The sequence below is a fragment of the Lepidochelys kempii genome, chromosome 10 (assembly GCF_965140265.1).
Source record: "Lepidochelys kempii isolate rLepKem1 chromosome 10, rLepKem1.hap2, whole genome shotgun sequence".
Lineage (NCBI taxonomy): Eukaryota > Metazoa > Chordata > Testudines > Cheloniidae > Lepidochelys > Lepidochelys kempii.
In genome coordinates, this window is record NC_133265.1 from 10,335,506 (window position 1) to 10,362,591 (window position 27,086).

At 43.7% G+C, this 27,086-nt stretch overlaps 1 protein-coding gene across 1 annotated transcript; it reads left to right on the forward strand.

The window, feature by feature from the left end:
• The first annotated feature begins 680 nt into the window (after positions 1 to 680).
• Positions 681 to 19,707, forward strand: LOC140918167 (cytochrome P450 3A8-like). Its single transcript, XM_073361949.1, has 13 exons — positions 681 to 861; positions 2,532 to 2,625; positions 3,769 to 3,821; positions 6,242 to 6,341; positions 6,731 to 6,844; positions 7,162 to 7,250; positions 7,878 to 8,026; positions 10,258 to 10,385; positions 11,540 to 11,627; positions 12,800 to 12,960; positions 13,816 to 14,042; positions 15,956 to 16,118; positions 18,768 to 19,707. The coding sequence occupies exons 1-13, from the start codon at positions 791 to 793 to the stop codon at positions 18,858 to 18,860; spliced, it is 1,530 nt and encodes a 509-aa protein (XP_073218050.1). The 5' UTR covers positions 681 to 790; the 3' UTR covers positions 18,861 to 19,707.
• The last annotated feature ends 7,379 nt before the right edge of the window (positions 19,708 to 27,086 follow it).

The window sequence follows — 27,086 nt, forward strand, 5'->3', positions numbered from 1 at the left end:
TCCTGCATTGGTTCACATGAGACAGGTTTTCTTCAGTAGGGCTAGCAATGTTTTTTTTTAAATGAAAGTTTTAAATTCTGACTAAACTGATGGGATCACAGGAGATGTGATTGTATGGTTACTGCAACTCTAACTCCTGCTCAAGCCAGCTCTGACTCCGGATTTTAGAAATATTTTAATGGGAACAGGGTTTATTTTTTTAAATTGTAACTGTATTTATATTTATTTCCCTTAAGGAGACCAGAGGCATTTGGATACTAAATCAACATAATTATTCTTGAATTTTTAAAATGATTTGATTGTAATCTAAAAAGAGATGCTGTAGCTCAAACTGAAGTTATGCATTTGATGTAGCAATTATTGGATGAGGTTCTTGGGCCTGTGTTATGCAGGAGGTCAGGCTCGATGATCTGGCTTTAAAGTCTATGAGATTGTCACCATGATAAAGGAACTTCCCTCACATGGGTTAGGAATTCCTGACTAATTATGGATTGAACAATTTGTTATGAAGAAATTTAAGACCTTTGAGGTTAGTTTCAGGTGCTCTTATATCATAAGATAACATAACCTTTCCGGATTGGCCTCTTTCCACTAGCTCTGGCATTTACTCCTCCTCCCCTTTCACATGAAATAAAGGCAGAACCCAAGGCTCATTTAGAGGCCACTGCGTCATATGAGTAGCAGACAAAATCGTGAAACTCTCTCATTTTTCCTAGGGCGCTAACCTAATCCAGGGCAGAGAAGAGAAAAACAAAGTTAGACTGGTCAGCGAGAGGAGTACAGAGCGAGGATGAGCTTCCTTCCACATTTCTCCATTGAGACTTGGGCTCTTCTGATCACCCTCCTCGCTCTCCTGATACTGTAAGTAAAGTTCTATTGAACTAAAGCTTCTCTTCTTGTGCTGTTTCCTCCAAGATCTTGAGAATTGTCAATGCCTTAATTCCAATGGTCTCCTGAAATGCAACCTGCATGTCAGTCCTGTAGGACAGGGGTTCTCAACCTGCTTCTTTCTGAGCCCCCCCGGACATGTTATAAAAACCCCACGGCCAAGCTGTGCCACAACAACTTTTTTCTGCATATAAAAGCCAGAGCCGGTGGTAGGGGGTAGCAAGCAAGGCTATTGCCCAGGGTCCACGCCACAGGGGGCCCCGCAAAGCTAAGTTGCTCAGGCTTCGACTTCAGCCTCAGGTGGCATGGTCCAGGGCCCCAGGCTTCAGCCCTGCATGGTGGGGCTTTGGCTTCCTGCCCTGGGCCCCAGCAAGTCCAACACTGGCCCTGCTTGGCGGACCCCCTGAAACCAGTTTGCAGCCTCCCAGGGGGCGCCGGACTCCTGGCTGAGAACCACTGCTGTAGGATCTGTAGCCTCTGAACTCAAAGGGCTCTCTGGCTAGCAAACCTTTTCGAAAGACATATTGGCAAAGGGATGGTCCAGCCATAATCCAATCTAGGGAGATCTGCAAACAGTATTTTTGTGAATTGCTATGAGTTTGAGCCTCAAGGACTTCCTCTAGGATTTACTGTGGCAGAATTTGGGCTAGATAGTGGGGGGACTATTGCTGAGTCAGTAACTGCTTTGGGATCCATGGAATGTATTATAAATATTGGTAAACATCTTGTACAATTTCCAGTGTCAGTATGATGCACTATAAAATACAGTGTCAGCAAGAAGTCAACCTTTCAATATACTTACCCTTTTTAACCCACCCCCGCCTCCCCCCACTTTGTTCTGGCCTAAATAAAGCCTCTGCTAAGGTTTCCTTGGTAAACATTAGAGCTATAACATTCACCCAGTGATAAAGTTCTTCCATGGGAAGTTGGTAACCTCCATCCAGAAACAAATATTTTGAAAAGCTCTTTCAACACAGCCCAAGACAAGCTTCAAAATGCTACAGCCCAGATCTTTATAGAGAAGCAGAGAGCCCTGAGGTGGGAGTAATAACTTTACAACACCAAAAAAAGGGTGCTTCAGAGGAGAGAAATCTGCAAAGCTGTCAACAAAATCCAAACAGAAACCCATCAGACTAGGCTCCTCGACACACCACTGCAGTAACATTGGGCTAAGCACAAGGAGAACAATACATGAAATTAAAGTGCAGCCTTATAAAAGCTCCGCTCAGGACATAATGTCTGTCTCGGCTTTGGTTTGTCTGTAATAAACATATGTAAGCTTTTTTCCCCTGTGTTTCTCTCTCCCTTTATTGGCTCCTCTCCCTGTGCTGGCAATGAGCCTAGAGAGGCTTCTCTTTTGCATTTTGCTAATGGCTTGAAGGACCCATTCTGCTGGAACAATTATTCCTTTATGAGATGATTGCTTTTACCTCAGGGCTCGCTCGTTGATGGTCCATTACAGCAGTGAAGCTTATCACTTGCTGTGTTTATTAAACAGATTTACAAAATACTAATTTTTGGACCAAATTTTCCACAGCTTCGTTCCTGTTATAGTGCAACAGCTCCGCTGCCCCTGGATTGCTTTGAGATCCAACAGCCTATTGTCACTGTTATGTGACCTTCAGATTCTTATTATTTTACAGATATGGGATCTGGCCATATGGTTTATTTAAGAAACTGGGTATTCCTGGGCCAACACCCCTGCCTTTCTTTGGGACCGTCTTCAAGTATGGCAAAGTAAGTGACTGCGGGCTCCAGAAATACACGTCCCTTATATTACAGTACCAAAACATTTCCACTGCACTGATGGATGTATCCTGTACAAGCTTCTCTGCTGGTATGTGAAGACCTACGAAAGCACAGAGTCTCTGTAATGTAGACCATGACACCTATTCTGTACAGCTCAAGTGAAGGACCCAGTGAGACCTTGGCGCTAACTCAAAAAAGACAAACATAGATGTAGCTGGTTTGCAGACTCACCATTTACATTTACACCATTTTTTCTGGGTACATTTACTTACAAAAAGAAAAGGAGGACTTGTTGACCTTAGAGACTAACAAATTTATTTGAGTGACAGCTTATGCTCAAATAAATTTGTTAGTCTCTAAGGTGCCACAAGTCCTTCTTTTCTTTTTGCGGATACAGACTAAAACAGCTGCTACTCTGAAACCTGTCATTTACTTACAGTCTCCTTAAGTTCAGGTTTGAAATATGGGCACACATATCCAATGATGTTCTTAGGAGGGTCTTGTTGCTCACAAGGTTGTTGGGAAATCACACAGGCCTCAGGAACAGCCTATAAGGGAGTCATTTCAGCCCAGCTGCCAGCTCTAGCTTCACTTTCCCATCTCAGCAGGCTTCCTGCTTCCTCCTTATATGGCACAGGGAAAGGAGAAGTACATGGCTCCTTCTTAAAAGGGCAGCATGGTGTCCCTTATGACCATTACACTGTATCTGCATAACTGGAAAATTTTTATTTGTTTATTTATTAACTACTAAACTACTTGGGCATCTGTTGGATTGAACGCCCCTAACCAAACACGGTAGAATTTTTCCTTCCTCCAACCCATCCCAGGAATGACAGGTAGACCCACCAAGCAACAGGCAGACGCAGCAGACAGGCAGACCCATCAAGCCAACCCACCTATGATTGTAGTTTAAAAAAGAAATCACAGTACCGAACATCAGGCTGAACTATGCGCACAGGTACATGTATGATTTAACCATCGAAGTCAATGTGCCTGTCTATCTGAGGGCAGCCTTTGCTCATAGTGTAGATCCTCAAGAGTCCCTAGGCAGTTTCTGCCATGTAGCTGATGAAATTTCTGCCTGAGTACTCTTCCTCCACTTCTAATTCCATTTTAACATTTCTTCTGCAGGGTTTAGTGGACTTTGACAAAAACTGCTTTCAGAAATATGGGAAAATCTGGGGGTAAGTATTTTACTAGACAGTATTCATCAGCTCAGGGTCTTTAAAGTTCATCCAAAATCTAAATCAGATGGTGAAAAATAATCCGCCAGAAGAGGGGATCTTCAACATCATGTTATATAGAGCTTTACCTGGCCTGTCAAATGAAAGGTGTTCAGATTTGGATCCAAATGACTAGATCCTGCTTTCAGTCATGTCAATAACAAAAATCCCACTGCCTTTAATAGGAACAGGATCCAGCAGGGTTTATAACTCAGGTGTCCTATTCTCCTTGTTTAAAACCTGTGACAAAAGGGTTTATATACCCCAGATACTCCTTTGAGAAACAGCCATAATACTGTAGCTGATGGATATTTCTATAGCCGTGGTTCCCAAACTTGTTCTGCCGCTTGTGCAGGGAAAGCCCCTGGTGGGCCGGGACGGTTTGTTTACGTGCCATATCCGCAGTTTTGGCCAATCGCAGCTCCCAGTGGCCACGGTTCGCTGCTCCAGGCCAATGGGAGCTTCTGGAAGCAGCGTGAGCCGAGGGACGTACTGGCTGCCGCTTCCAGCAGCTCCCATTGGCTTGGAGGGGCGAACCGCGGCCACTGGGAGCCGCAATCGGCCAAAACTGCGGAAACGGCAGGTAAACACACTGGCCCGGACCGCCGGGGCTTTCCCTGCACAAGCGGCAGAACAAGTTTGGGAACCACTGTTCTATAGCATCTAAGATAGAGTGATAGATCTGCCTTGTCACATCTGTCCTGACCCTGACCTGATGAAGGGCAATACATCTGCATTACCACCAGTCTTATTCTGCATTGGATGTTCGCTTCACCTTTTGCCACTATGATTATAACTCAGGCTCTAAACCTGGAACACACCTTGCTGTTTTCAGTAATGGATATATCTATTCACTGTAACATCTCCGAAAGAGTTTCAGAGTCTAGGGAAAATACCTTTAAATGCCCCACCCCTCCCCAATTTTCCTTCCTTTTCCCCACAAACTCTCCTACCCATTAATTGTTATTATTATTATGTATTATTGTAGCACATAGGATCCCAAGTCATGGCGCAGGACCCCATTGTGGTAGGAGCTGTACAAACACAGAACAAAAAGACAGTCTTTGCCACAGAGTTTATAATCCAAGAATAAGACAAAAGACAACAGGACAAGGAAACAACGAGACAATACCAGTCAGCACGATAGGCAGTGGGTCTTCCACTCTGCCGCTCCTATTTCTCTGCGCTCCCTCATCCTCCCTCCTGTTCCCTACAGCCTCCTCTGCCCTAGTCTCCTTCTGCAACCCGCATTACTCTTCTCCCTACAGCAGTCCACATATCCTTGCACCAGCCATCTTCCTGCCTTCTCTCCTTTCCATCGTCTCCTTACAATTCCCAGTACAGAGCCCAAGGACACCCATGTTTCCTGAGGGTAGCCCATTGGAAACAGTGTGAGAGAGCAAACATCTTTACTAGAGGCGGCCTCGCTTCTACATGCAAAGTAGAGATATGGAAGCCATCTTCACGAAGGGCACCCTCAGGCTTCAAACACTTTGAAAAGTAATGGGAAATGGTGGGCATTTTGAAGAAGGGCAAAAGTCATGAGTTTGATGCCAGAAATTGGTACACCATCAGAAACTTAACACAAAAGCCTAAAATTGCAGGAGTTAACAACTGATGATTCACAGCACCTTAAACTGCCATGGATTGCAGTGGGCATCAGAGGTGTTCAGTCCCCTGTATGCCTGGATCTTTTCTTTAAGATTTGCAAAGAAACTTGAAGAAATCTTGTAATTTCACACTATGTTATGAGTCAAGGTGACATCCTGCTGTACATTCTTTTTTAGTAAAAAACTTTCTATTTCTACATTGTAGAAATGCTCCCTAATGACACAGGACAAGGTGCTTGTGCCACAGAAAAACTTGTGTCTTTTGTCTGGTTTTGGAAAGATGTTTTCAGTACAAATCTAATTCTGGAAAAAGTCTATTCTAGCTCCAGTGGGAATGAAGGGATTGATTTATGAAGAGAGATTAAGGAACTGAGTATGTATTTCTTGGCAAAATGAGGACTTGTAGGGAATGGTCTACATGTATTTGAAGGATGTAAACATCAAGGAGGCACTGGAGGTGTTGAGAGGATTAGAAAAAGGCATAACTAGGAGGAATGGGATGAAATTAAATGAACATAATCAATTTAAAAACCACATTTCTGTCTGCAAATCCTTGACCTATTGTTACCAGTAGCACCTTGATGACTATAAATGAAAGAGATTACAGAAAAAATATTTCTGTTTTTCATATCCAGTCACAGACTTAACTATAAAAAGCTCATGAAGACTAGATCTTGTGGCCATCATAGAAAATTTGATGAAGGAGCTTCCATTTAATTCCTTATACTCCATTGACAGTGGTGGGTTTTGCAATGTGTTATTTTTCCATAGGTTTTACGATGGCAGAGAGCCTGTGCTGGCCATCCTGGATTCTACACTCATTAAAACTGTGCTGGTGAAAGAGTGCTACACCACCTTTACCAACCGACGGGTAGGTTTCCAATCTTTAACCTTCTTCATTAAGACATAATAAAGTCTTAAATGAAAATAATCTCAATTACTGTTAGAAACACACAGTACTGGAAAGCTTTAGAGTCTCTTAGTATAGGAGAATGAATGTACATCCAGAATTAAGCTCATTTCCCACTGCACATCACTCCACTCCCGCACTAAAGAAGGAGGGAGAAAAAGCTCAGTTGGAATAGGGTACTTTGATTCTCAGAGAAACCTATTTGACTGCACTTCACAAGTAACTGAAACTATTAGGGTACTTTACTGAAGTTGGGAATAGAAAAAACACTCAGGAGAAATTCCACTCAGTTGAAACAATCAATGAGAGCTAGATATGATCCTTTCTGTGCTTTGCCTTCCCCCCCCCAGAGATTTGGTCCAACAGGATTGCTAGAGTCGGCTGTCTCCATCGCTGAGGATGAGCAGTGGAAGAGGATTCGCACTGTGCTCTCTCCAACCTTCACCAGTGGGAAGCTAAAAGAGGTAAAACCCAGAAGAGCAGTCACAAACTCAACCACTGGGTCAGTGCAGACAGCACTGAAGCAAAGATAGTCACAATGGTCTGGTCTCCTCTGTTAGAATCAGATTTCTAAATCAGCTTGTTTCCTTTGCGCCTCCTCATGTAAAAAGGAAAAGGATTAAAATGAAAATGCCAGAAAGCCGAAAGACATGATGCTTGTGAATGTTTATGATTCTCCCCTAGGCTATTAGAAACCATGTTTTAAACAAGAGGAAAAGTTACTATACTAATTATCTATATATAGGACATTTTTATTTGTGTGCTCTGATTCATATTTCAGATGTTTCCCATCATGATGCATTATGGGAAGGTTTTGGTGAGAAATGTTCAGAAGCAAGTGGAAAAGGATGAACCCATAGCTGTTAAAGAGTGAGTAATTCTGTCCTGCAAGGCTGGGACTTGTCAGAGAACAGCTGTTGATATGGTGTGATTTTTCGATTGTGAGCTCTTCAGGGCAGGGATTGTGTCTGTCCGGGGTGCACCAAGTATTTTGTACTAACGGCGTGCAAATAATAAATAAAACTAATGGTAATAAATTCATTGTCACCATACAGGCAGCATGCGGGACAGAACTTAGCATACTTGGTTCCAAAACCACAGATTTTACGACTGGAACAAACAGACTACACTGTCTTATTATTAGGGCTTAAAGGGCCACAGCCATTCGCTGACAAGCTAATCACAGCACCTGAGCAGGCCTGATTCCACCAGAATACCTACACATGAGCTAATAACTGTGTCATACCCCGAGGAAGATTACGAGATTCTAGGCTATGCTAGTTCTGAATGAGGCTTTATGGAAATTTGCCTGTTTCCTCACAGATGCAATACTAGTATTGCGTATCTTTCTTTGTTTTCAGAAGAAGGAAAGAGAATTCCTCCTGAGGGTTTTGTTTTCTTTAAGGAGGTGTCATATGGGAAGCAAGTGAAAGGTTATAATCACCTATTTGAAATGTTAAGTCCACAATCAGTATTTTATTTTCCATCTTTTCTCAGTGTGTTTGGTGCCTACAGCATGGATGTTATCACAAGCACTTCGTTTGGTGTGAATATTGACTCCATGAACAACCCCCAAGACCCATTTGTGAAGGAGGTTAAGAAACTAGTGAAGTTTGACTTCTCTTTCCAACTCTTTATTTTCATATGTAAGTCGGCTCCTACTCATTGAAAACTCCAGCCAAGTTTGTGATCCAGACGTTCAGTAAGGATATGTGGAGCAACAGTACATACTGCTCCATTCTATACCTTAGCCAATGTCTAGGGAAACTAAACTCTCCACCTTGATTACTTAGTCCTGCCATAAGTACAGGAGACTGGACTAGATGACCTCCTCAGTCCCTCCCAGTCCTATGATTATTTTAAGTTCACTGGGATGGTCTTATCTCTGTCAAATTATACTTCTTTATACCCATGCTATGCCCAATGATTATGGTAATCTCTAGAAGAGGCAAGATTTTTTGTAGTCAGTGGAGTTGTGTTGACACAAAGATCACCAACATTTGGCCATTCTATTGTATAGCAGGTAGGAAGGGTCACAACAGTGTAGTGGAGATCTGGAGCTGGTTCCTAGGGTATGGGACAGTAAAGGATTTGAGAACATTCAAGGCCGTCTGAAACAAACTTCAAAAGCTTTCAGAATATTGTTATGAGCTGGGTGAAACCTTGTTATGGGTTGAGGTAAAGCCTCATTCAAGCTGAAGTGTGAGTGTGTACTCCATTTAAGATAATTCTATGAGACACTTAAGGGGCCACACCTAAAACAAAGCCCTAATACAGTCTGCCCAGAAACTAGCACCGCAGGGGCAATGGATTCAACTGGGTCTTGTGACCAACAGGTGTGGGAGTACACACAGATACTGAGGTCACAGTCAAGGACAGAGAGAGGAAGAGGCAAAGAGCCAAGAAAAAGCCAAGCAGGAGCTTGTAAGCACAAATTTGGTCCTGGAAAAAGATAGAGCGTGCTGTTGGGTCTGATATTGGCTACAGAGGCTTGGGGGCTGTTAGCTAAGAAACTGCTCCTTTTGTTCTTGGTTCCTTCTGTATTCAGAGAGACAGGAGTTTGTACAGTCTTTGTAAATAAACAAAACTGCTTCAAAGAAATGCCTGATTACCACCAGTTTCTATTTCCAGCCCCAAAGCTTGACTAGCTGCTCAGGACAAAAAGGGCAACAATATTTTCATCTTGAGTGTGCCAGGCTTTGTTATTAGTTTGGTTTTTCCAAAGATTTCTTGGGGTGGGAAGCTATTTCTGTGGAATATTGCTAGTGCTAGCTGGAGGAATGTCCTGCACTCAGACAGCATAATCGACCCCAGTCTCAATGGCAAAAAGACACCAGACACACACGGCTTGAGAGCAGGGCCAGATTAATACAGGGGCTTTAGGGACTGCAGCCCAGGGCCCCGGAACAGTAGGGCTCAGGCAGGCTGCAGCCTCACATCACTCCTGGAAGTGGCTGGCTGGTGGCATGTCTCTTCGGCCCCTGGCTCCGCATGCTGAGCCTGCCCCCAGCACCGTCCCTGCAGCTCCCATTGGTCGGGAACCTTGCACCCCCTCCTGCACCCCAACCCCAGGTCAGAATCCCCTCCTACACCAAACTCCTTCCCAGAGCACGCACCCCTCACTTGTACCCCAACACTCTGCCCCAGCCTGGAGCCCCCTCCTGCACCCAAACTGCCTCCCAGAAGGAAACTAATATAACAGCTGTTCTAAGATAAGAAGTAGGCTACTTTGAATTAATTTAACTATATTCTACATGTTTTAAGACTGAAATGTAACCACAGAACAAAGGCAAGTTTAGTATAACGTATAATAATAGTATAATTTAATAGCCTCAATGCCATAATTGCGATCATTTTGTTTTGAATTAGGAAACAGACTTGTATACAGGGGCCCCATAAAAATCTAACTGCCCCGGGCCCACAGGAGAGTTAATCCGGTCCTGCTTGAGAGACTGGAATGTTCTTGGGGCATGTATTCATACACAGGGCTGACTCCTAGCAGTGAGGCAGCAACCTTAGTAAGGGGTAGTGTGAAGCTGCATTGCCCCAGGCAGAGCTCAAGAAGGAACTGCATTTGGGGCGGGATTATCCCTCTCAACTCCCTGTTGCTTTTGGGTAGTACACACACTGTACCATGTCAGCACATCTGCCTGTGTAAATGGGAGTGGTGCCCATTTGCTTCAGGGGTGAATTGGGCACTAGGTTCCTACTATCTGGAGCTGGATTTGAATCACTGAACTGTAGGATGTTCTTGCTCAGTGCCTGGTTCAGCTAAGAATGTCATTGTTCTGATTATATTTTTCCACTGATAACTTAAGGAAATGGATTTTTTTGCCCAGGTTGCCTCACTCTCACAATGAATTTCGCTCTACTCTAGATGTATTTCCATTCCTTACTCCTCTTCTTAAGATGCTGAATGTGGGCGTTTTCCCAAATGATGTCCTGGAATTCTTCGCACGGTCAATCACCAAAATAAAGGAAAAGCGCAAGAGAGACACCCCCACGGTAAGGAAGACTTTTTCAATGATGGAACCAAAGAATATTATCCATTCAGTTACCCACGTAAAAAATTCTTCACGTGACAGCATTGAAAATGCAACTAAAGTCAAATAATGACCAGAAGCCAGCATTACAACACATCCAGAATTTTGCTGGAACTAAAGTCCCAGCAGAGTCACAGAACAGAATGAATGCAGCAGTGACCTTGGGCTACATCAGAGTAAAAGCAATTGCAGTTTGGGCTTGCAAGGATTTTGATTTGACAGCAAACTGGCAGAAGATGTGATCACCCGTGGAGTGGACTAGGGATGGTGGAGCAGAGAGAGGGAGGAATACAGCTGAGTAAGCAGTAGATATAGTAATGACGACAAATGACCATATTGCTGAATACTGAGTCCCATAAAAGATGTGGTCTCCACACGAAAGCTAAGAGGACAGAGTCACTCTTATTACCTTTCAGGACTTCCTCAATCCGGTCCCAGGGAGAATATTAAACCCAATTGTAGAGGTGATACTTCTGAAATACACTTACTGTGATTATTTTCCCCCCCAGATTGTAAAGCCATATAAGGGTGCCAAGCAATCCGGACTAAAGAGTGTGGTAAACCCAGGACAAACAGCTACAAAAGGGGGGTAATAATTAGTCCCAGGGGTTTAAAAGGCCCCTCCCTATCCACTGAGGCGAGAGAATCAAGGGGGCAATAAGGTTCAGCTGGAAAAGGGGTTGCTAGGGAACCAATTAGGTTCAGCTGACTCCAACTACTTGGGACCTTTTTAAACCCTAGCCTGGGTGCTAGGAGAGGGAGAGTGAAAGACTCAGAGGAGCAGGGAAGCTGTCAGTAGACTGTTTGCAGCAAGACACCAAACCTTTCCAGTAGGGAGGCTGCAGTTGCTCCCCAGGAGGGAAGGAAAATAAGCACAAGGGACTGACTGAGGAGAGGAGCAGCAGGACCCTGTGCCACCTATAAGGCTTTGCCTTGCCCCAAACCTGAGTCTCCAAGGCTAAAAAGGACTGAGCCTACTGAGGCGAACAAGGTATTTTGCCACAAGAGATTTAGCTTTGTGGTTCTAGGCTCTGCTCACTGCTCCTTGTGCGAATGAGAGTCCAAGTCTGCCATCTTCACTGTCAGCTCTCTTCTGAATGTTACTTCTCTTCCCAGGACCGAGTGGATTTCCTGCAGCTGATGATTGACTCCCAGAATTTAAACACCAGTCACAAGAGCAATGGGTTGCATCACCCAAATAAAGGTAAAACCATGAAATTATTTACAATCATGAGTGCCTTTGGAGGCTCCTGGACTGAGGGGAATTGGATTGTTCATCTTGTGCAGCTGGGGAGAAGATTTATACTTATTCATGTGCTCATTTGCACAACAGTGTTGTATAAAATAGGTAACTTGTCTCCTTTCCCGCAGTTAAAACAAAAAGCGCATTCCATGGCATCTTCTACAGCATATTAATTAGGGTTGGCCAATAAAAGATACTGGGGTGGTATGTACCAATATACCCAGGGATAAACTGTCCATCCTTGCTCCCCCAAATATTTGTCAGCATTGCATTTATCACCTATGAGCAAATATTCTCAGTTCTTTTCCGGGGTGGATGGAGGCAGGTGATGTGAGAGAATTTCTCCCCTTTTTTCTTTTCTCACACCTTCCTCAAAAAACCTCACATCTGACACCCCTTCTCTGCCTAAAGGGGAGAAGACACAGCTGGCTCTGGAGCCCAGCAATTGACCATTCATTAGCTAGCAGGCTCATTTCAGAGGGACACAGGGACTGCATTTACTTTCCCTGTAGAAGTCAAGTCTCGGGGTGAGGGATGAGCTTGAGATCCAAACACAGACATTCTCATTTTAACCCCTTCAGTAGCCTTTTCCTGCACTACAGGATGTGATGATTACACCAACTCCAGACCAAGGTCTCTGCCTCACGCTCCAGGTTTCAGGGCTGTAGTGAGCTCAGTGACCTTACACCAGACTCGCAGCCGAACAAGTTCATCAGGCCACAGGATGATGCATACACCCATAATTTGCAATTAGTAATTTCTTTAGGCCTTGCTGCTTTAATCAGGAGAAACTTTCATGGGGATTGTGGCAGGATTATATATGTTGCATGATTTTTTTTATTAAAGTAAACTATAATTATAATACCTGCAGAAGAACTACAGCAAACTTGACTTCCTTGTTTTGACTGGTGTTTTCTGAATAAGCCAACTCTCAATACCAGGACTCAAATCAATTATTAGCATCTAATTCACCTACCTCAACCCTGTGCTCCTGCACATGGGACAATAAAAGAAACCTTCCTCATCTGTGTGTCTGTATATAAAATACAATATGTACTGTTCCCCAAACAGCACAGTTTACATACTGTGAATTTGGACTTCACCTTTTCTGCCTGTTTATAATCTCTTCACAGTCCTGACTGATGCTGAGATTCTGGCACAAGCAATTATCTTTATTTTTGCTGGCTATGAGACCACCAGCTCCACTCTTGGCTACTTGGCTTACAGTCTAGCTACTCACCCCGATGTACAGCAGAAGCTGCAGGAGGAGATAGACTCTGTTCTTCCCAACCAGGTAAGAGTATTGGATGCTCAGTGATATGTAGCATCTCTTTATGGGAAATCCCTCTCCTCTAGTTCAAAGTCAGCAACACTGTTCTTTAAAGAAATTAAATGGTTATATTAAAAAAGTATTCTACGTGTTGATTCACCAATCCTTTGGGAGCTCAGAAGGACAGTGAGAAGACAATAAAAGAAATCTTCACCAACCCACATATAAGTCTTCTCTGTATCTGTTTGTCTCTATGTCTCCCTCCTTCCACCAACTTCAGTCATTTATCTCTCCTCAAAATCCCACCATTCAACAATGCATATTAAAAGGGACAATTTACATTTGTTTTCTTAATCCTGCTATTCACCAATAAGGTATTTATGGGGCAGAGGCAAAGGAGGAGGGAAGGGGAGAATGTAAGAAGAGAAAGCATATGCATAGTATTGAGGGGGGATTGGCTAAGAGACATGGAGCAGTGCCAGGCAATATGGTAACATCGCATTTTCATGGGTACCAACTTGTGTTCATAATCTCTTACACTGGGCTCCTGTACCCACCTCTCTCCACTGAAGCCACTTTTCACCAATATTTTGGCCACAGCAAGGGGCTCAGAACTGCCAATTTCAACTACAAGCATTGTGTTCAAACAGCTTTTGTGTTTAGCTTTCAGCATAAGGAAAATGGGCACAGATTCCTGTTTCCTTTTCTTGAGGAAAGGAAAATCAAGGTGAACTCCCAGCTTTACCCTCAGTATACCTAGGACATCTACTTTGACAAGAGATAAATTGGGGAGGACAGGATGGTTTTAACACTGATCAGATTAAAACAAGATGTGTAAACTCCCTCATGCCTGACCAACACTTTTGCTTTCCACTAAAGGCGCCTCTCACGTATGATGCCCTGATGCAGATGGAGTATGTTGACATGACACTGAGTGAAACCCTCAGGTTCTTCCCTTTCGGAGGGCGAATTGAAAGGGTCTGCAAGAAAGATGTAGAGATAAATGGAGTGACCATTCGCAAGGGCACTGTCGTTATGATCCCATCCTTCCTTCTGCATCGTATGCCAGAATACTGGCCAGAACCAGAGGAGTTCAGACCTGAAAGGTACAGAACCTATATTGATAGGGAAGTAGTAATATACAGTACTGACATCTTTAAATTCATTTTTAAATATCAGTCTCTTGCAAAGAAATTCCTTGTCATGGTTAACCTTCATAACTGTTTGTAACAAGGCAGGCAGAGAGTCTTCAGAGAATATCAGAATACCTGCTCCTGCTCCCACCGAAGCCAATTGCAAAATCCCTATTAACTTCAACAGGAACAAGATTATATGCCCAATATGAGCAACTGTACCTGAGTTCTGTTGGTCTTTCATTTATGAACTCAATGCTCATGTTTCCAAGATGCCACTCCTCTTTATAACAGTCACATATAGAAGATATAGAGAAACATTTTGCCTGATCCAGCTGACTGATGTCTATGGCCCTGCACTTACACTTTACAGTAGCCTGACCAATGACAGACCATGCCATGATGAGGCGGTACTGTTCAATGCAACATCATTAACAGCTGGAAGGTGAATATAACTGGTAATCACAATCATTAATGGGACTTCATTACTCTGCAGAAGCTTTGCCTAGAACTCTCAGTCAGATGTTTTAAGGACTATCAACTGAACCTCCACAGGAAAACTCATTGTACCCTAGAGAAGCTGATTGTCAGCTCGGTTTCTTTGTTTTTGCTGTTCACTCTCTTGTCCAGCCTGAGGTTGAAATTCATTTCTGACACCACTTGACACTTCTATGTACTTTGTCAAGTTTCGATGGCCAAACAGATATAATCAAAAGTGTGCCCAAAAGTCAGGAACTTCTTGTCCAAAAAAACCACTGGCTTTTATCATTTCCGATTAAAAAGAATCCTCATTAGCTTCAGCAGCATTAGGCATTACATCTTCCATTAGCCAGTGAGAGGGTGTCATGATTGCACATATTTCAGTAGGTCTGACATTCCATCTGGTAGAGACCAGCGGTGTATACTCCTTATCAGTACATCAATTATACATCACACCCCTATAGCATTTTCTGAGGATTTAAAAAAAACTTCACAAAAATTATTCAGTTAAATCTCACAACACCCACGTGAGGGTCAGAGTCCAAGACAGGCCAGAGGGCAAATCAAGAGACAGGCATCATTATGCAGGCAGGGTCCCAGATAGGCCAGAGGGTAAACCAAGAGTCAGGCATCAAGAGACAGGCAAGGCCAAAAGCCGGAGTCTGAGATCTCTCACACACAGGGTCTGAAGCAAGACAGCCAGGCAGTTTCTACTGTTGCTCCGACAATTCCCGGTCATGGATGCCTGGCTTAAGTACCAATGCCAGCCAATCAGTGGATTGCAAGGAGCTGCCACTCAGGATCTGCTGGGCAGTACTTCCTGCTGGGCTCAGCCTTACGGGGCCTTCCGACAGGAGCCCAGCCTCCTGTGGAGGCATCAGGGGACCACAGTCCCAGGTTTTAGCCCTGCAAGTTCTTATAGCTAGCCCCTGGGGTTTCATGAAACGTTGCCAACTGTTCCCATTTGAAATAGCCTCTTCCCCACCCAAACTCATCCCAAGATTCATTCCTGCCTGAAACAGGGCAGTTCAGCCATTCTTCAGGACATCCTCTGTAGAGGCCAGGAAGGGCCCTGGTGCTGTGAAGCAACCCCTGACTTTGCTTTCGTGAAGTTCCCATGAAGTCCTGGGGAGAAAGCATAGAACTTTGATCTTGAACTGAAATTCCTCCACATGGCAAGGGGCTGGGTAACTGTTAGACCATTTGTGTGGCAAATACAAGTTATTTCTAAAACCAGATCATGTTTCTGCACCCCAAAACTGAGCACGTTCTCTCTCTAAAGCAAAAAGACCTTTCAGGTGAAGTCACCCCTGGGGTAGCTCTGCTGAAGTCAATGGAGTTACAGCAGGCAAGAATTTGTGTCTCAGTTCATGTATAAACGCTCAGGTGCTTGTATCTGGAACCAGGTTCAGTAAAGAGAACAAAGAGACCATGGATCCTTATATGTACTTGCCCTTTGGAGCTGGACCCAGGAACTGCATTGGAATGAGATTTGCTCTCCTCTCCATGAAAGTTGCTATCACCAGTCTGCTGCAGAATTTCAGCTTCAGACCCTGCAAAGAAACTCCGGTGAGAAATCCAGATTTATATGCAGTTATTTGCAAAAACAGTTAATATAAAACTGCCTCAATTTATTTGGCTAGAACAGTGGGATATAGTGCAAGAGAAATATGCAACACAAGATGCCAAGGGTACAGGTATAATACACTGCAGACTATAGACCATATTTAATGTGAAGTAGTCTGAAATTTGCAATGGAATATTCTGAAAGGGGAAAGAGACTGTCTTGGAGAGAGAAATTAGAGGGCAGAGGAGAGGGAGAAGGATTAATCAGCTTTAGTGGAAACCTTCAATCAAGTACATTAGTTGATATCAGCATAGTGTTCCATACAGAAATGAAATGGCTTGACTCCTATCCATTTACACATTATCAATGAGTCCTTGTTTTTGTTGTTCAAGTCCCTAGGCTGCTTAAGGTGAGTTTTCTGCAAATCATGGCTCATCCTTCATCTGTTTAGTAAAGTGGCTCCTTAGAAGTCCAAACCCCCCTTTTGCTTAGTTGCCTACGTAACATTTTCCGAAGAAAACAATGGCTTGAGTCAAAATATTGCCAGACTTCCAATGCAAAGTCATAACCCGCCTTGACAAATATGAAGGTCACAGGCTTTAAACATTTTTAGCAGGAAACAAGCTCTTGTTGAGATGAACACTACATATATGAAAGCCAAAGGCCTTAGAATCATAGAATATCAGGGTTGGAAGGGACCTCAGGAGGTCATCTAGTCCAACCCCCGCTCAAAAGCAGGACCAATCCCCAATTAAATCATCCCAGCCAGGGCTTTGTCAAGCCTGACCTTAAAATCTTCTAAGGAAGGAGATTCTACCACCTCCCTAGGCAACGCATTCCAGTGTTTCACCACCCTCCTAGTGAAAAAGTTTTTCCTAATATCCAACCTAAACCTCCCGCACTGCAACTTGAGACCATTACTCCTTGTCCTGTTCTCTTCTACCACGGAGAATAGTCTAGAACCATCCTCTCTGGAACCACCTCTCAGGTAGTTGAAAGCAGCTATCAAATCCCCCTCATTCTTCTCTTCTGCAGACTGAACAATCCCAGTTCCCTCAGCCTCTCCTCATAAGTCATGTGTTCCAGACCCCTAATCATTTTTGTTGCCCTTCGCTGGACTCTTTCCAATTTATCCACATCCTTCTTGTAGTGTGGGGCCCAAAACTGGACACAGTACTCCAGATGAGGCCTCACCAATGTCGAATAGAGGGGGACGATCACGTCCCTCGATCTGCTCTCTATGCCCCTACTTATACATCCCAAAATGCCATTGGCCTTCTTGGCAACAAGGGCACACTGCTGACTCATATCCAGCTTCTCGTCCACTGTCACCCCTAGGTCCTTTTCTGCAGAACTGCTGCCTCGCCATTTGGTCTCTAGTCTGTAGCTGTGCATTGGGTTCTTCCATCCTAAGTGCAGGACCCTGCATCAGATTTCTTTTGGCCCAATCCTCCAATTTGTCTAGGTCCCTCTGTATCCTATCCCTGCCCTCCAGCATATCTACCACTCCTCCCAGTTTAGTATCATCCGCAAATTTGCTGAGAGTGCAATCCACACCATCCTCCAGATCATTTATGAAGATATTGAACAAAACCGGCCCCAGGACCGACCCTTGGGGCACTCCACTTGACACCGGCTGCCAACAAGACATGGAGCCATTGATCACCACCCGTTGAGCCCGACAATCTAGCCAACTTTCTACCCACCTTATAGTGCATTCATCCAGCCTATACTTCTTTAACTTCCTGACAAGAATACTGTGGAGACAGTGTCAAAAGCCTTCACAAACTATAACTAGGAGTACTGTAACACAGACATACTGTGACACAGACATATTAGAGAGAGGATTTTGTCGAGAATCTGTCATTTCCTGGAACTAGGATCCTTGCTATTCAGAAATGCACATTTATCTCCTTCCCTGAACATCATGGAGAAATATTTAGCTGTGAATCATGGAGACAAAGGGAGCAGGGACTGTAAGAATGATCATAAATAACCAATCTCCACAAATAACATTTCAGCAGGTGCCCATATGATCATCCAAAAGAATTCTCTCTTGGACAACTTGTTGTAGGAAGGCAAGTGAATGTTGTTGGTTCATTTAGTTTCATCAGGACTCAACTCACTTCCTTTCACTAGGACTACACAGAAAGACACCATTCTACCTAAAGGCAGTGATATATATGCTGATAGTTCTAATTTTACCTTCACCAAATCCTAGCCAAAATGTTAATGGAATGCTCTGACTTGCAAAATAAGCCATTTGGATATGTGATTTGGTCCAGGCCCGCCTCTACCCCAAAATCAGACAAACCTTTTCAATATGAGTTTCATTTAGAGATTTTGGCTTAGTTTAAACCTACAAGTCAACTAAACCAGTGGTAGAGGGAGGGCTGTGAACCCCAGGAAGTTTGCATGAAGTCACTGTGAAGTGAAATATCCATGTTTAGCACAAATCTTGCTGTGCTAGATTGCTGTGCTAAATCAAACAGGGAAAACCAAAGACCTGTGACACAGACATACAAGGGTTTGTGTTCCTGAGAAGGCCAGAAACAGTCCTATTCCCAAGGACAAAATGCCTCTGTCCTATGTCCCCTTTTTATCTGTCTTTTATTCAGTGGGATCTAAATGATCTTCTCTAATTGCTGCAGATACCTCTCAAACTGTTTTCAAAAGGATTCATAACTCCAGTGGAACCTATCATTCTGAAGTTAGTCTCCAGAACCACAGAATCAAAGGAGTAAAATCCAGTGGTGTTTTATAGCAGCTCTTCAGAGGCCAATAGCTGCTGTACCAACAGATGCTGTACACATTGTTCTGGGAAGCTGATTTAGACGCACAAGAGCTTAATTCAGAAGACAGTTGCTAAATATTCGCAGAAAAGCATGACTAGAGAGACAGAGAAAGTGGGTGAGGTAAGGAACCATTAGAAACTGTGCTAACTACTTATGCTAAACTATCTGTTCAATCTTGTATTTAGCTGTGACACTCTTGAGCACCTTTCCCAGGCCTGGAGAGGAGCTCTGTGTAGCTGGAAAGCTTGTCTCTCTCTCACCAACAAAAGTTGGTTCAATAAAAGATATTACCTCACCCACATTGTGTCTCTATTATCCTGGGATCAATGTGGCTACAACAACACTGCATATAAAAAGCATGGGCAAACCGTGTTCAGTATTGTTAGCTAATGAAACTCAACCACACCTAACCCTTGTTGACAGACATGACTGCTGGCAACTGTGAGTCAGGCGCTGTTAAATTTCAGTGCAGGCCAGGTCAAGCTCTCTTTTAGCGGTATTCCTTCCCAAAAGGGAGAAAAGTACAGTCTCTTTCAAGATGCAGAAGAGACTTGTTTGATACCAACAGGAATCAGTTATTATTAATAATGATTATTGAATGGGAATATTGGTGATGAAAAATGGGTGCATGACAAGATTCTTTTTGAATAGTGCAAATAGTTCTTGTCTGGATACAGTTCAGCAAACAAACTGTTTGGCTGCAGTAAGGCTATATTCTGCTAACTAAACACTTGTGTAATGCATCTATTGTATAAAGTGGTAATTTACAGAGATGACAGAAATCAATAAAAATATGTTGAGCAGAGCTCATTTGTCTGTTTTATATTATGAATGAGTTCATCACTTGTCATTTGAAAGAAATATGTAGTCTTGACCGCTGAAATTATGAATATATAGCATTTTCTACTCAGTTCAATCTCTGATAATCTTGATCATTTATCCTGCTCAAAATCTCCAGAACAAAAGCATTTGCTTTACACATAATACAACTTCCACATATCTTGATAAATGGGCTTGCTTTTGGGCAAATATTTGATAATTTGAGCACTGGCTATAGGAAGTTCCCGTTTAATCAACAGAGAAGACCAATTGTCTTATGGGTCTTCATTCAAACTACACATACATGTATACAAACTATACATGGGTCTTCATTCAAACTATATTGAAAATTTGTGTTTAAGACATTCTGAGCATTGGCATGTGTGTGCTAAACAATCTGTGATTAGAGTCCTCATTGTCTGGATGAGGAGATGAATTGCTTAGTTCAGTCAAAGCGATAGGAATGGACTCAATCTAATAAACTACTTCCACACTGTACTACTAATTTCATTTCCATCTTGTAATCCACTTGGTCAAATGAATGAAGTAAATATGATAAAAAGCCTTTTAGATAGATTTGATATGCAGTTTCCCACATGACCACCTCTTGTTTTGCTTGTTGTGGGATTGGGCACAAGAGTCGCCACAGTTGTCACAAATAGTATCACTACACTTATACTTTGGGCAAGAAATGCTTCCTGTATTTCTGGCTAGAACCTCATGAAGATATTGTTCCTTAGCCAAGTGAAGCAGTTGTTCCGTCAACATCCTTTTGGTTTCATGATGTTCTACAGATGAGCTCCCGCTGGGATACCTCACAAACTAAAGGAAAAAATAGTACATATTCTTGTATTTCCCACAGCACTTTTCAGATACAGTGTTTTCTTCAAGGTGCAAGACTGTGGTGCTTTGTCATGGACTGTACATTCACACTTCTGTCCCCGAATCTATACCTACGCACCAACCCCTGCACCCAAAATGGATTTCAGCTTGAATAGGTCTACGGGTATCCTCGCTTTGACACCTTCAGAAACAGTCACAGGAACCTGATGGAGTGTTAGTTTCTGTTAACATCAGTATTAACGAGCTGTGATCAATGGTGCCCAGATACCACGGTAATGGATGCTCTAGAAATGTACCGACAGATTCCAGACGGTCATTACCATTGTTTGCCACAGGGAAACTATTACTATACAGTCGTTAAAAAATTATAATGCAGGAATGATTCTCTTTGCTTAAATGTGTGGGCCTGAACATGCCGTACCATTGTTAGTAGCTACCGTAAACAGGCTCCATCATCCTTTTTATGACTTTGTATCTTGTATAAAGGACAAAATATGGCTGTAGCTGTTTAATTGTACTATGAAAAAATTAACAAGACGACTTCAAACACTTGTCACACATGCACATGTTTCTTCTATCTAATTTCTTTACCCATTTTAATCAGCCCTTGGAGAGATTTTTCTTAAAATGAATGATGGAGGATGGTGAGGAGTTTATTCTGTCTCACTGTGCAATAGAATATCCTCAAAATCTGTTTAAGTTCTTTCTAACCCGGTAACAGTAGTTTTTCTTCTTCTAGGAACTTTTTCACATATTTTTTGTCTCTTCTCTCTTCCCACCCCAGCTGGTTATTTGATTACAGGGGATATCTTTTCTGGCTGGGTAAAGGCAGCTTACAAACAAATGCATGGAAATATTTTTATGAACACTGCTGGAGCATCGAGTGCCCTTGACCCATGTGGAGAGGCAATGCTTTGTGTCACTCAACAGTCACTTCTCTGCTTGATTAAGGACCATCATCTTTCTTGGCCAGAATGGCAGCACCAACAAGATGCCCCCAAATAGGAGCAAGAACCAAAGTAGGAGAAATTAAAGTGTTACTCAGGGTTCCATGAGCCACTGAAGACTTCCCAGGGGAAGATGAAAAGGAATGAAAAAGGACTTCATTGATAAGCAATTGTTGCTTGTGCCTTGGTACACACATTAGCTTGTACTAATTCTGGTCATGATCTACTTGATTTGAGGATACACAGAAGACTGACTGAAGTCCTAATAATCTGATCCATTTCATTATTCCAAATATATTTCTTACTTTTCAAGTTCTCTAGATTGTATATAGACAGTTGTAATCATTCTAATTCCTGTTATGAGAAGGAGCTTGCTGGGGCAGTACAGGATCTTTCTCATACCAGCATGACAGAAAGAAAGTAACATGAGTAGGGGGATTTACTGAGAAAAAGCAACTTGTGCACTCTGGAAAAAAGTTCTGAAATTGATTATTAAGCATTCTCAAACGGTGGTAGCAAAATCCTGCTTTATCCCCAAAATGTACATTCTCAAGTCCTTTCACATGTCAGCAAAGTGTTGACAGAGTGACAGTGAGGCATATTGGAGTGGAAGCAAAAAGAAGCACCGTGCCTTTTATTTTAACCACAGAGCCATGTGAATTCAGGGAAAAGCAAAGGAGAGAGAGACTGAGAGGACAACAGAGAGAATGAAAATGAGCTTCCTTCTATAGAAATCTGGATTCTTCTTATATTGCTATCTCTGCTGGCACTTCAAATATAATTTTCCTTATTGCTTCTGAAAATGTGCTTTGCTGATGTTTCACTTTTGTTCTTGATGCAAAAATTCCTGACAGACTTGTCCAGGGGTGGGGGTGGGAAGGAGATGCTGGACACTGCGCTTAGAGGGGTATAGACTTGATGATTTTTTCCATTGACATTTTCTACAGTCCCATCTACACCCACAGATTAATACATCTTCTTGTTTCTCCCCTGTGCGTCCTCTTTTGCTCTTCCCATTTTCTCTCCCACCACTTCCTCCCCGCCCCACCCCGCCGCAACCTCTGTCTCCTGCCTGATCTGGGTTTCCCCTTCTTTTTCCTTCCCAAACTCCAACATTGCTAGCAGTCCATTCCCCTTCCCCCACCCCCGGCCAATCGCTCCTATGTTGCCAGTTGCAGAGCACTGAACCAACTGCCAGTCAAATGAACACTCCTTTCACACAGCCTGAAACACATGAGCAGACCAGAGAGATGAGCGTGGATCAACTGGGCAGCGTTTTTTTAGCTCTTTGTGTAACGATTAATGACTGATTACATGGTGTGCACATTCTCCTGCACTATAAAATACCATTTACATTACCGACGTCCTAAAAGTAATAAAACCAGATTTAAAACACACCCACACCCACCCCGTAGGTCTGAGGTAATTCCACACATTGCTGAGGGACTGGCACTGACTGAGGGGAAACTCCCCGGGAACGCAGCCTGGGTTTCCAGCTTCCCAAGTTTATATGGCAATCCAATGGTTCCACACAACATTTTACTCCCTATAACACTGTCGCTCACTTTTCACACACACTTTTCTTCATTTCTCTGCAGGTATGGAATCTGGGCATTCATTTTCTTCAAGAAATGGGGTCTTCCTTTGAAATGTGCCCAGAGTACTGTAAAGTGACTTACATGAGGCTTCCAGTGTTAAAGCGGCACAACCCCTGGGCTGACTGAATAATTACACTCCCTTGTTGGCACAGGTCTGTGAGCTAACCCTGCTCATAACCCCAGTTCCCCTCCCCCACTTTCTTGCAGGGGTTTGTGAACTTCAGTGAGGCGTGTTTTCAGATATATGGGAAAATCTTGGGGGGAACAGTCTTCTAGCACAGTAACACTGACTTGACTGTACACGGCGTTACATGCACTGCCCCCAGCTCATGGTGTTCAGTGTACACCCGCTCTGCTCCCAGCTCAAATCCTGGTGTCCAAGTGGAAAAAGATGGCTGGAGGGATCTCAAGGTCATGCCACAAGACCCTGCTTCCCCTCAGGTTTCTGTCCCTCTCAGTCTCTTCCTCCTCATGCCCCCTTGTGCCCCGTCTCCCCACACACCGTGTTCCCCAGGAGCTCCCCTTGACCTCCCAGCGCCCCCTGGCGTATTCCCCCTCAGGACTCCATCCCCCTACAGCCCACTCCTCCTCGAGTCCCCACAATACCCCTCTGCCCATCCTCCATAAGTCTCTAGTCCTCCCTCAGCTCCTTCCCCTCGAGTCTCCGTCCCCCTCGCTTTCTTCCAAGGCCCCTGCATGCAGGGCTTCTTTCTGCCTACCCCCTACAGCACCTCACAGGCAAGATGGCCCTTTGGGCAGCTCTGAGGGGAGACAGTCTCCCTGCTCTCCTTGGCTGCAGTCAGTGACTGAGGAACTGCAAGGAAACCTGCAGACTTGGTGGGAGCATGCAATTCCAGCAATGTTGTGTAAAGGAAGGCACAATGCATGAGTGTCCTGACACATAGATATTGTCTATTTGATAAAACCACAGGATTTACTTCACTCTCTGCAAGCGTACATGGCACGGTGTGCCCAGCATGCAAAAATCCTGACCTTAGACTCACCTAGTCAACACATTTACTCCTGGTTACTGTGCTGTCCTGGGTGGAGAGAGCTCATTGGCTCATACAGAGTCACACACATCCAATGCATTCAGAATACCCCCCAGCCTAAAAACAAAACAAATCATAGCCCCCTATAAAGCACTGTCATTAAACACCTCTCATTCTACTCACAGTACTGGTGGAGTAGTTTAACATATTATACAGATTAATGGTTTTCCATGGCAGGCAGCCCATGCTGGCCACCCTGGACCCTGCTCTCTTTGTGGGTCCCATCTATTCCCTCTTCCCTTTCCAAAACACCAGCCCCAGGATACGCTCAGGACACATAGACTGTTGCAGAGGTGCATGGGGCTCACCTCTCCAGCCACAACCCAGCCCAAACTACTGGGCCATCCCTTACAGGAGAGTCCCATCCCCTCTGCAGTGTTTCTCTAACTCAGCTCCCTCAGGCTTCATATAAGGTCCAGGTGAATAACGGCTCATCACCTCACTCTGCCCCCTCTGGCTGGGAGGCAATCAATCAATCAACCCCCAGGTGTGGAGAATGGCTCTAATTGTTGTTGGGCTTTTTGCCCTTCTGGAGCCAGTGCTGGGGAAACCCCATCACATGCCACTTTTAACTAGAAAGCTGGATCCCAGGTATCCAAAAGGAGTCAATCTTGAGAATTAACCGAGCCAGTCACCACATCACCTTATTTATTAATTTTTAAATGTATTTATTAATGATTTGGGTCACAAAGTGGACAAAGTGATGTTTGCTGCTATAAAGCTGTGTTGTTTTATTTAATAAAGACTATGGAGGATTGTGAGAACCTCTCAACAAATTTAACCTTGCTGGGGGGAATTGGGCAGCCTTTTAATAAAGGACATTTAACTTGGGTAAAATGTAATATATAATCAGGGGTGGCAGGCTTGTAGAAATTTTGGTGGTGCCCAGAACCCACCCCCCTCTGTTTTGAGCCGGGTTTGAGGCATTGGAGAGGCTCAGGGCTAGGGCAGAAGGGCAGGGTAAGGGCAGCCTGCCCTGCCATTATTGAATGGGGGGCACTCGGACCCTGCGGCAGCAGTTGATGCAGGGAGCTGGCAGGGCAGAGTCAGCATGAGCTGCAGCTCCAGGGCTGGGGGAGGTGAGCAAAGGCAGCAAGTGGGGGCCGGGGAACATTCGGGGTGGGGGGTGGGGGGTGGCAGACATTGGTGGAGCCAGGCCCTGAATATTGCTGGAGCCTGGGCACCACCACCCGGGCATCACCAGTGTATATAACTTGCCGCCCCTGTATATAATTCCATACTTCTCATGGCTTTGAATTCAGATCTTGTAGATTCCTCTAGGTCCTCTACCATGCTGCGGAAGTTGACCTAAGTAGCTTCTCCCAGGATCTCAGCTAGCATACCGTATTACTGGCTATTAAGTGCTAGCAAGCCTCTCAAACATGCCTCTCTGTTTAAAGGTCTTGTACAATAATGCTTGCTGTCTTACTTCTCTGACACCTTGAGAAAGTGGTCCAATTATATTAAAGAGGTATTAGTCTTGTTCTCTCGAGATGACTTTTGCCAAATTCCAAATCTCACAGCTACTGTGTAAATTGCTTGAGTTGTATAATTAAGAACTTTTGGTCTCCAAATGCTTCAATAGTTCATACTTTTTTTCTACCCTACAGTGACAGAAAGAATCGGAGGACAATTCATTATACTTTTAGCTGCTCTAAATTTCAAACTCAACCTTGGCTCCACTCTCTCAGAACTTTGGTCTAATGGGAGCACTAAAGTTTACCATTTCAGGTGTCACAGATGAACAATGGAAGAGGATTCACACCATGTTCTCTCTGAGCATGTGGGAAGTGAAAAGAGGTAAATAACCCAGGAGATCAGTCACAAACTAACCCAATGGCTCTGTGCAGGACATTTAAAATTCACGGGTCTCTCCAGTCAAAAGCAAATCACCAGCACATTCAGTTTTAACCTTCAAATATGGACATTAGGGAAAAGTTTGGTTTTAAACCCAGAAAACACTTTCAAAAGTCCTATCCTCTCCCAGCAAGAGTCAAAGTAAAGAACAATGTAAGAGCACTTTAGTGTAGCTCACAACTATTCCAGTTCCAGTCTCTTCCAGGTGGAATGCTGTAGGAAATGGGGTAGGAGTGCTGGCTGAGAAAGGAGCTCAGACTCATTGCTGAGAATGTTTTTGGATGTGTGGTAGTGGATGCCATAAGACATTGCCCAGGTCATGCTTTTCAATAACATGTTCTCTATTGTAAAGCAAATACAGGGTGGTGTCTTGATTATATTTCAGATGTTTCCCACCGTACTGCACTCTGGAGAGGTACTAGTGCAACATGTTGAGAAGACAGTGGGAAAGATGCATGTGTTGCTGTTAGAGAGTGAGTAGCTATTTGGAATCACATGGTTAACTGGGCACAACACCTGCTCTCTGATTGAAGTGTCCTTGTCTCTTAGATAGGTTCATGTTGCATCAGTGTACTTTAGAGCAGAACAAAGCCTCCTCTGGAATGCCATTCCCTTCAGAAGCAGGGACCACCTCACTTTCTCTGTAGTTGACTGCAGCACTCCAACGCCAGTTAGCCTAGCCTACAAGAGCTAACACTTGAGATTTGAACTTCTATTCTGATTAATTCCCGTGTACTGCATGATGTGTATGATTCTCTGTGTGACGGCTGAATGGTTGTGTGTGAGAAAGACAGTCGGCAGAATGATAATGAGTCATGTAGCCATGGCATCTCAAAGACAACTCTCTGTGGTGAAGTAGCCTTAACACCCCAGCAAGACATCACTCTTTCTTCCATTTTCTTTCTCTTTGTAGCACCTTTGGACCTTGCAGCTTGGCTATAGATGTCATTACCTCCTTTACTGTAAACACTGACTCAGTGAAACAATGAGGAGTCTGGTGGCACCTTAAAGACTACCATATTTATTTAGGCATAAGCTTTTGTGGGTAAAAATCCAACT